Here is a 10902-nt window from a genome sequence, read left to right as displayed (position 1 = left end):
ACACTTCATGCTTCCTTCTGCTGATCAGCTTTTAAAAGATGCTGATTTCATTTTTCAGCAGAATCTGGCAACTGCCCACACTGCCAAAAGCACCATAAGTTGGTTAAATGACCATGGTGTTGGTGTGCTTGACTGGCCAGCAAACTCACCAGACCTGAACCCCCAGAGAATCCATGGAGTATTGTCAAGAGGAAGATGAGAAACAAGAGACCCTTTTTTGTCAGTATGGAGTATTTAAAATATACAGCAAAAGCAATCATTTCTAACATATATTTCTGAATTAAACATTTCCATGTTACTGTTTAACAACCACATTATAAATTCAAAGTTGCTTGCAACAGTATACTACATAGTTCAAAAGGTAAATTTCTGCCCTCTTGTGTTAGACACTAAAAACCTATTTTGATGTCGTGTCCTTCACCAGTAGCTGGCGCTGCTTTGGGAACCTCTGTTTTCAACCTGTGGGCCTATCGCGATGGTATTGCAGGTGGGCCGCCAATTACTATTCAAGATTCAAGATTTTTATTCGTCACATACACAATTATATAGACCATATATAACCAGCAGTGAAAGGTGAGTCAGGTCCGCTCCACGGACAGTGCAATTATTAGAGAATACAACACAGATGAAAATATAAATTAATATAGCTATGAAAGAATGAAATAAAAATAAACAATAAAATATTAGAGGTTAGATTTATAAATATTAGAACAAAAAAAAATGTCTACTGTATAATTAAATATAGATTGGAAAATAATGTGCATGAAAGTACACTGTATTCTTAAATATCAAGATAGCCAGGGATGTACAAGAGGCAAATGTGCAAACAGGTTGACACTTTCAGTATGTCAATGTGAGGTAGTGAATGATGAATATCTTACTGATAAAGTGAATATCAAGTGGAGATATGAAGAGCTACGGAAGTGCTTACCAGATAGCAGCAACGTGAAAAGATGGTTACTGGGGTGAATGGATTCCTTGATGATTTTAACAGCTCTGCTTTTGCAGCGTTTGAGGTAGATGTCCTACAGACCCGGAGATGCACTCAGCTAAGCACACAACTCTCTTCAGGGCTTAGCAGTCTTGACCGGAGCTGTTCACATATCACACTGAGTCGATACACTATTTTCAATACACATATTATTATTTAAAGAAATAATATTGCTCATATATGTAAAAATGTCTAAAGTCATAACAACATAATTTCATATATATAATTAAATAAGAAAAAAAATTTAATTGTTTAAATATTAGATTGTAACTATACTTCCACTATTCGAGCTTGCTGATTGGTTTAAGAATAAACCACCAATTTATCTTTTTGCTTCGTATGCTACAGAACAAAAGCAGCTGTGCCATGCATTGCCAGCCTAACAGTTATTGACTGTTCATTCAATAAAGACAGCTAACAATCTAGCTACCGAGTACCAAGTTATTAACCCAACAATAGCGGGGTCAGTTACTTTTTGTGCAGTGGACCTCGCAAACATATGTATTTGGTTGTGTGGGCCTCGAGTTGAAAAATGTTGGGAATGAATTCTCTTAAAAAACATATTTAAAGTTTGTCCATTAGGCGCTCTACCAGTTATTGAACCCCATAACACCTTATGAAATATTTTCCATTCTATATCATTGATCCTTTCTATGGCAGTAATAGTATGCTAATATGTGGTTCAGTATTAAGCATATGAATTAATAACATGCTGAGATGTTATGTTGCATTATATAGTTCAAATCCCTGACCTGTCACAGCATACAAGCAGGACAGTTCTTCCATTCAGTTTTACTATCAGAATTTCATTATAATTAATCCATGAAAACACAAATCAGCCAGTCAAGTTAATTGTAAACTAGCATACAATTACAGACAGTCTAAGACTTGACCAGTACCTGTATTTCCTGCAGCTTTTCCCTCTCATTTCAAACAAGTCTAAGTTATATGACTAGATTGAGTGACGCTGGTATGTCCACAACAAACGCAATGGTTTCTACATTATACAACACCTTGTAAACCCGTTTGAAATCCTACTGAAATTAAAACCAGTACGGTGCTGAACAGAGAACACATCACAACTCAAGACCACAGAATATTTTCCCCCTCAGATTTATTACATGGAAAATATACAGAGAGATTTTAACGGTAGGACTTCTGGTAGCGGGCGCGAGCTCCAGGTCCACCAAACTTCTTGGACTCGCAGCGGCGGGGATCAGCGACCAGCAGGGTCCTATCGTACTGAATCAAGATATCCTTGATCTCTTTCTTGGAGGCCTCATCCACATCTGGGAAAAACAAAAAAATGGGGAAATGATTGCAGTTGCTTACACACGTCTTTAGCATCATAACCACAATAATCAACACTTACATTTCTGATAATAGGCAACCAGGGCTTTAGAGATGGCCTGGCGGATGGCTGCAAAAAGAATAAAACAGCTTCACGTTAGAAGTATTCATACACTGTGGTATTGTTTACTAATCATTACATACAATGACTTATGATAGCAAAAGCAAATGGCTTATACGTGTCTGTTACGAACCGTAAACCTGTGCGACATGTCCACCACCCTTCACGCGAACTCTGATGTCAACACCAGCAAAGCGCTCCTTGCCCAACAGCAGAAGAGGCTCCAGCAGCTAAAGGAAACAAAACCATATTCTTGTAGTAGACGTATGAAGAAAATCTCACATGCAGCTGAAGGAGTCCATCCTGATGGATCAGGTACACACAATATCAAGCATGGAACAGAAACTGTGATTGACAACTTTCACTGTTGTGTGGTCTACATCCTTTTATCCACAAGGACCTGATTGGATCTGGTGCATGTCACCACCGAAGAGATGTTTTTACAATACAAATCAGGAAAAATTTGAATGGTCTATTTTGGTTTCAATGTGACTTTTATAAGAGCAGTTCACAAAAGTCAACCTTTCCTCATCCTTGTGCCTGTGATATGACTTTCTTCAGCAGAGCACAAATTATAATTACTAAATGTCATTCTCTAATTGCTCCAAAAAGGAAACGAAACCACCACACAATTTTACAGAGGTCCATGCAACTTATGCACTATATTCAAAGTCTTTTGACGTCTGACAAACAGGACAAATTATACTCAAGTTACATTTTATTAAAGTTATTCACTGATAAATTTGCCCTCCACTGTGTCGTTTAACTTTGCCACCAGATTAAATCATAGAATTTGAGAATTAGACTGGTTTGATTCATAAATTATCATGAAAAGAATCAATAAAAAATACAAAAAAATAAGTGTCTAGATTCCATTCCTGTAATGAACATAACAAGTGCTCTGGAGGATGTTAAGCTTTTCGTTTGTCTTACAGAAAGCTACCATATATTTTTTGTCTAAATGAAACCTGAAAGCACTAGGCTTCATTCATTTTATTATACTGAAAAAAGCAATATGATTTAAACAAAATTTTTTAATGCTTTCCACAGAAGAATAATAATCTACATTAACAGTCAATCTGAAATACAGCGTTTGAACTACACTTCCGAATCACAGTGTCTACTCAACAAGAGATCTTAAGGAATGTGTATTTTCTGTAATAAATGTACCTTGTACTGCAGAGTGGCCGGCTCGATCATCTCAAGAGGTCTTCCGTTGACTTTAATCAGGCCATTTCCCCTCTTGCAGTGGGCGACAGCAGTGGCTGTTTTCTGTTGAATGAGGGAACACAGATCAGCTAGCGCATCTCCAGAAATGATATTTGATATTGTGCTGATACACAGCTTAAGCTAACTTACATAGGAAACTGACAAAATTAAATTGCTCGCTAACGTTAACTATATAATGATAGCCTTCAATCGTGTTACTGGAAAACATTATCCAAGACAGAGCTGAATCATATAATGGAGACCCAAAATGTGCAATACGGAGTTATCCATGACCAGGATGGGGAACTTTGATCAGAAATCAAATGAAAAAAGCTGCCGTTTTGCATTAATTTAAGCAGTACATATAAGTATAGTACTGTCCCACGTGTCAGGAACAGCTATTACCAACAGTGTTCATCACTCAGTTAACCTCAACCAAACACTGGCTTATTGTACATTTTGCGTAGGTTAAAGCACACGTAGTTGTTTAGGGCATCTTACTGTTGCGTTTATAACAATCACTACATAAAACTTTGGCACAGCAGTAATTGTATAGTTAACTGCATTCATCTGTTAGCATCGCCGGCTATCACCGAGAGCACATGAGAAATATACAGCCGCCAATACTCACTTTACGTCCAAACACCTGGACAGACTGTAGGGGACCTTTAGCTGGCATGATTCTGGAATAAAAACCGAACAATAATTGTTTAATGGAAGCAAAAATGATCTTTAAATGAGCATATTATTGAGAAGCGCTTGCCTGACGAACCTTTCGGAGCGCGAGCGCTGTTCGGAGAGGCCGCAATAGGGTTTCCCGAGCGCAGAAGCAGGGGCGCTGTCGTAAACACATGATCCGCGAGAGAGTCTTTACGACAGTTCAAGCTGCTAAAGATTCGTGTGAAAATGCCTCTTTTACTGTCTATGGAAAATGCATTCTTAACACTTCACAATATTACAAACAACGACTATTTGAGTATGTTTATAAATCAACTAGGATTTAGAGATTTTATTCGCAACACAATTATGATCCTTCCCGTTTCGAAGCCAGCATAGTTTGTCTATTCGCTGAAATTCCAATAGATGGGTTAAAATAGATGTCAAAAAAGAAAGATTTAATCATTTCTAAAATCAGTGTTAAAATCTGTTAAAAAAGACCACTTTTGATGTGATACAAGGTTTTTTTTATTCCACATGCAAAATTATGATCCTCATCACAAGGTGGCGCTCTGTTACAAGAGTCCTTCGATTCAGCAGCATCATTAGAGGTCTGTCAAACTTAGGTCATATATTTGATGAGTTTTGATCATTTAAGTTAAGGAACAATTTAAAAGCATTATAAAAGTACCCATAACCCTTTATTCTGTTTGATAGCCCAACGGTTAATAGCCTCTCTAATTTAATTTACTCAGTAGTGTTAAGAAGCTCTTCAGTAAGTTTCCCTTAAACTTAAACAGTAGCAGCATAATTAATATGGATTCACACTTGTGAAAAAGTAGTGCACTTTATTGTATTCAGTGCGTACTTGTAGTGTTCTTTAAATACTGTTTAAGTAAAATTATAAAATAATGAACTTGCAGATAAAATATTAAATAAAAAACACAAAAGTAGTAGAGTGTACACTTTCATGATCAATTCTTAACACTTTAGTACACTTTTCAAAAAGAAAGAACAACAACAACAAAATTACTTTACAGTACATTTTAAATAATTTTTTCAGTAATTGTTTGCCATGCTTTTGATGTGTTGGAAAACATAACTTGTTTGCAGTTGTAACTGTAGCATGCTATTAAGTTGTTAATAACTAATAATAGTTATTAATAACCAATAATTAAATAATGAAATATGATGTATTGAGTTAATATATTTTAGATGTTCTTAATTGCAACATTCTTACAAAAAAAGTGGATTGTGTTCATAAAATACATGATATACAAGTGTAAATTAAAAATGATATTAAAGTATTTGAGATTATCATAAATAATTCTCATTACATTCGGCAGTAAACACTTTAAATTGATAAGACAATAGAAGTAATTATAAAATTACATATACAGTTGTACTTAAGTCCTAAGGTTAGAAAAAGCACTCTTAAGTTACCTGGATTTAATATACATTTAATTTAATTAAAAAAGAATTTGACTTTTCAGTTGCAAATAACATGCAATTTAGTGTCTGTAAACATTACATTCAGTTCAAAATTGAGTGTATTCTTTAAAAGTGTATTATTTCTGTAATAAATACTCTTTTTAAAATTATGTTAAAGTGCACTTTGTTACAAGTGAAATATAATTTTTTGAAAAAGTGTTAACTGTGTAAACCAGATGGATACATCTTCATTATGCTACTGGATTTTTGAAGAATTTTAAGAAAAGAAGAGGTTGATCTCAAATGTACTCTGATTATTTTTTCACATACCTGTGGTCTCTAGAACCCCATATATACATACACACACACACACACACACACACACACACACACACACACACACACACACACACACATATATATATATATATATATATATATATATATATATATATATATAGTAATTTTCAACAAAATGAGCCTTTTAAGTTGAAACTATGCCTTCATATGAGAATTTTATTCATTTACTTATGAATATGATCTTTTTCTGTTAAGGTAAAATGCCATTGTTAGAGAAACTTGATTGTCTCATGCTTATAAACCACTTTCTCCAGTAACTCATCAATCTACTGTTTTCTTTCTTTTCTTTCGAGATATGAAAGCTGTTCTCTGTGTGTGTGAGAGTGCACTACTGCCTTGACAAACCAAAGCAGAGTGGATCTAACTATCAGTCAGAGAGACTGATAGTTAGAAGGCCCAGAATGCAACAACAAAACAAGAAGACATCAGAGTCTTCAGACTGAGAAATGGATGTTTTTCGGGTGCTCAACCGGCAGCTTCACTGATCCGTACACACCAAACACCAGTTTCATCTGTAACAGTGACCTGACTCTGAGACGCTGACCATCTCCTACACCGCGTCTTCCTACTTTCACACCTTTCTTTAGCTCTCCAACCGCCAGTTACTCAAACACCAAAGGTGCAGAGTCAGGATGCATTTTGTCATGCCATCTTTCTCCCTCCTTCTTAATGCCCTCTGTTAGCAACGCTGCTTTGAAGAGGGTTGTGTGATTTGCATTTCACACTTACTCATGGTACCTTTTGCCCTGTTTCTGCTGAGGTGTGTTTGTGAGATGTGTAACAATAAGCAAAGGGTGTTAATTAGTGGAGAGGAAAGTGTGTGCAAGAGGGCTAGCTGAACAGTAGCAGTAGTCAGGCAGATGTTGGGTCTATTGTGCGGGAAATGGAGCTCACTTGGGCGACACGCTGCTGTTTGTTTTGCGATGAGATAATGAGGACTCCTGCCAAAGCACTTTTATACCAGCCTGTCACTATCCAGCACACAAACACTCACACAGGGTCTTCTTTTCACTCCCTCTTTTGCTATAACACTCTCAACAGATGTGTCATCATCACAACTTTGGCACTTCAAGTTGTGAATGTGGCGAATATGGTTTCATTTCAAAGCTCATGTGTAAAATCTTGCTTGGTCAGAGTATATTATGGACTAACTTGCAGCCTGGATCATATTTAGCTTGTTCATATCATACATATATTTGCTATAAAATGCAGGTCTGGTTTGCTCATTATGGTGCTTGTTAATAACACCTCTTTTGATCACTGAAGTGTGCCATTGTAAAGTCTGATTTGATCGTTCCTCTTGATGGTGATTGCTTTAGTAGGTTAGTTCCTCTCGGAGATCTATGAAGCTCATTCAAAACAGCCACCATTTGTATTCAAACCCCTTTTGTTCTGGTGCTTCACTCTGCAGTATCCATACCAGTAGATCAAGACACTCTTTCACAAGTTCACATTTTCAAGTTATAGGAAAATGATGCTTGATGAAGAGTTTTGGCTATGAGACAAACTCAAGCACTAGAGATGATTTGGGCTCTAAGTTTCATCCCTGGAATACATGAATTGAAGTTATTTGATAGAAATCTGAGAAATGGAGGAGGAGTTGGGCCGGTGGTGCAATGCTGGAAGAATTGCCACATGTAGATGTCCTTGTGTTGGTTTTTGATAAAATTACATGGACTACTAAAGGAATGTTAATGGGTGCTAATGGAATCCCTTCTGGAAAAGGTGATTTGCTGGTCTTATCTGGTTTAGGAATGGTCTTCCAGCTTTTCTCAAGATGTTTAACTGACTAACTAGATGGTCATCGGCTGGAGTGCCCAAAAACTTAACCCACAAAACAGACTAGCTTAACTGGCTAGTCTGAGAGACTATCTAATGTGGTTTAAGCCAGGATCTTCTAATTTGGAATCAGTCCTAAATTGATCAAATAAGAATATTATTTGGGCTTTTTTTAAAGCAAATTGATAATTGTAGTGTATTCAATTGTGTGTTATTTTGATTCTCAGCATTTTCTGGTACAACTGTATATTTGGTATTAGTTCCACATTTCTGAATCAAGGATTCTTTTGAGTTTGAGCATTGAGTTTTATTTGTTTAATGGTGGAAAGAGATAAGGCTGGAAAAAGAGAGCATAACTATGAAATACACAGTGCCAAAACATACAGATTTGTCTTTTCTTTCATGAAGTCAGACATTGAGATCGAGTTTTTGAACCAGTGTGAGTTAGTCCTGCTCGCTGTGGCCAGCATTGACTCATTCTCTATGCATGTAGCCCAGACTTGAACTAAAAGGGAATTAGTCCCACTAAAAAAACCCTGCTGGACCTTTACTCTTTAAAAACAGCACACTGTTTCTCACACGTTCTGTAAAATCTCTTTCCTCTCATTAAATTTGGCTGCAAGGCTCCACACTATCTAAGCTGATCAGGATATATTGAGTTACTTGGAGTGGATTGTACTGGGTAGGAGAAGGGCTACCCAGTACAAAGGTACAGACATAGAAACGAAGAGCCTGGCAGAAACTTTTGCATTGGAAAACACTTTTCCATTTCCTTCATAAAGTGTAAAAATCAAATTTATTTTGTTTTATTCTTATTCTGTAACCTTTCATGCTTTCAGAGGGTCAGAGTTAGTATATGTATATGAGTGAACGTGGCCTTGGAAGGTGTTTGAAGCAGGTCAGGGCAGGTGAGATGTCACGGGTTGAAAGGTGAGGGTTAGCTCCTCTACAAAACCCACAACCGACACCTGATCTTCAGCCTGAGTTCACAGGGCATATGATTCAGTTCCCTTGGGATGGGAGGCTGAATTATCTAAACACACACATCTCAGTGAGGTCTAATGCAACGTCTAAACAGACATACAATGCCACACTTAACAAAAGAAAAAAAACAACTGAGACCTAAAGTCTAGCAACTTTTGCCCAGTATGGTCAGATATGGGGATAGACATCAGCTAAAGATTTAAAGATAAGGGGATGGGAACGTATTAATATACATTAGCCTATGCTCAATATTTCAATAAATATTGTACTTTAATGTATCAGTGTACTTTACAGTAAAACTTTTAATTTGAAAAAAAAAGTGCTTTTTTAGGTGTGCTTGGAAACACAATCATGAAAATGTGCTCTCGTTAAGTGGCTTTTTATTTCAAGTAGGCTAATATATTATCTGCAAGTGCAGTTTGTTTGACAAAAATCCTAAGATTTAAAGCACACTACAAATGCATACATTCAAGCTCACAGCCTTCCCTTTAGTTTAGATCAAAACATTAAAGAACACGATTTGCTACTTGCTAATGCTAATCAGGGTCTGGTGGTGTACATTCTCATAACAACGGAATGAAGTGTGGATATGCTGATGTCATCTCTATAATGTCAAACCATTTTCTTTCTCTGTTTTGTCAGCCTTGAGGTGTATAGTAGCACATAGGACCTCTTTAAATTGTATACTGTCTTGGGTCATCCAATCACAAGTGGTCAGCCGAGACACATCACTGTTTACACCTAGTAGTAACATGTGTCTCAAATATGTCTCCTGTGAATACTTGTGATCAGATTTCGCTAAGTGTAGGGTTTCATGGTGCCATATCACACACCTCGTCACTCTATCTTTGCATGCAGAATAGATGTGTACATTAGTGGCCAACATTAAATATTTTTAGAAAGCTGACGTATAGGTGTATGTGATGTGATTTTCTGTAGTCCATGTAAATCTATTTTAAAAAGCATTTTGGTAAATCTTTCATGATTAATATGTATGCAGTTTTCATGCTGTGTTTATCTCATACTATTGAGGGAAATAAAATGTTGATTAAAAATTGGGAAACCTTTTTGAAATTTGGTCACGTTGGGGTATATCTGAATCAATTTGCAATTGTTAAAACAAGTATGTTCCATATAGTATGAATATGGGTAGTATGAATGTAATTCAGGCATACTGTGTCAATCAGTGCTGTTAATACCACATGACTTACCAGCATCAGTTATGTCACATCATTGCCATTTATAAATCCTGTCCCATTGCCTTGTGGGATGAGCATTTCAGAATCCAAAGTAGTAGATCATCTAGGTACTTTTCACCTGAATACTATGAATTTGGACATACTACTCTTTTAGCATACTGTTTTTTGTATACTGTACAGTAGGAAAATTTTCAATTTCGGATATACTGTTAGTTTCTGAAGGGCCACAGCTTCAACCTTCAAACCAAAACGTTTTATACATCATTTGATTATATGGTTTAACTGACCCAGTAACACAACATTTTGGACCAAAACGTTACGGTATAAACAGGATCATAGATGGTTTCAAAACTAAAGTATAAAAAAGAAAATTAGGAACTATTTACTGAAAGGCTCTTTGGGAAACCAAAAATGGTTCTTCAATGGCATCACTGTAAAACCCAACAGAGCTTATGAGATGAGACGGCCATAACACACTCTTCTGTCTGTGCCATGTTATAGGACGAGGTATGGATGGAAGGAAAGTGTGTGGCTGGGGGGTTTCCAGGAGGTGTTAAAAATAATGACATATCCAGATCTGCTGGCAACACTCTGCCCTGTAGTTTTAATGGTTCTGTGCTGGTCATGTCAAGAGGAGTACACAGACTAATCCCTCGCTCTCCGGGGAGTGATTACACCAGAAACCCCCGCACACACACAGAACAATGCAAAGAGTCATCACACACTCACACAGCCAAGGTCAAAAACAAAACCTCACACACATACACACGCTTACATTCCTTCAGCAAGGGATGAGAGCGTGACAATTGGGAAACAACGGCTGTTAGTTACAGAAAATGAATTAGGACTTGGGCTGGGGAGCGGAGAGCAGAAGAGAGGGG

At 36.8% G+C, this 10902-nt stretch overlaps 1 protein-coding gene across 2 annotated transcripts; it reads right to left on the bottom strand.

Moving 5' to 3' along the window:
* Positions 1–2088: 2088 nt before the first annotated feature.
* Positions 2089–4491, bottom strand: LOC127956972 (40S ribosomal protein S16). 2 transcript variants are annotated; one of them, XM_052555304.1, is made up of 6 exons: positions 4384–4491; positions 4243–4294; positions 3573–3674; positions 2536–2632; positions 2364–2411; positions 2089–2280 (listed from the first exon to the last, which is right to left on the bottom strand). In XM_052555304.1, exons 2-6 carry the CDS (start codon positions 4288–4290, stop codon positions 2135–2137), a joined length of 441 nt encoding a protein of 146 aa, XP_052411264.1. In that variant the 5' UTR covers positions 4291–4294; positions 4384–4491; the 3' UTR covers positions 2089–2134. The 2 variants fall into 2 exon arrangements, with proteins under 2 accessions (XP_052411264.1, XP_052411265.1); XM_052555305.1 differs by having other exon boundaries at positions 4375–4407.
* Between the last annotated feature and the right edge of the window lie 6411 nt (positions 4492–10902).

The sequence above is a fragment of the Carassius gibelio genome, chromosome B4, assembly GCF_023724105.1.
Source record: "Carassius gibelio isolate Cgi1373 ecotype wild population from Czech Republic chromosome B4, carGib1.2-hapl.c, whole genome shotgun sequence".
Classification (NCBI taxonomy): Eukaryota; Metazoa; Chordata; class Actinopteri; order Cypriniformes; family Cyprinidae; genus Carassius; species Carassius gibelio.
The sequence above is the reverse complement of the archived record's forward strand: the minus strand, read 5'-3'. Positions and strand labels throughout refer to the sequence as shown.

Coding starts and splice junctions, on each gene's coding strand:
- LOC127956972 (XM_052555304.1), bottom strand. CDS start 4,290: ATGCCAGCTAAAGGTCCCCTACAGTCTGTCCAGGTGTTTGGACGTAAA. Junction 2,633..3,572: donor CGGCCACTCTGCAGTACAAG/GTACATTTATTA, acceptor TGTTTCCTTTAG/CTGCTGGAGCCTCTTCTGCT. Junction 2,412..2,535: donor ACATGTCGCACAGGTTTACG/GTTCGTAACAGA, acceptor TTCTTTTTGCAG/CCATCCGCCAGGCCATCTCT.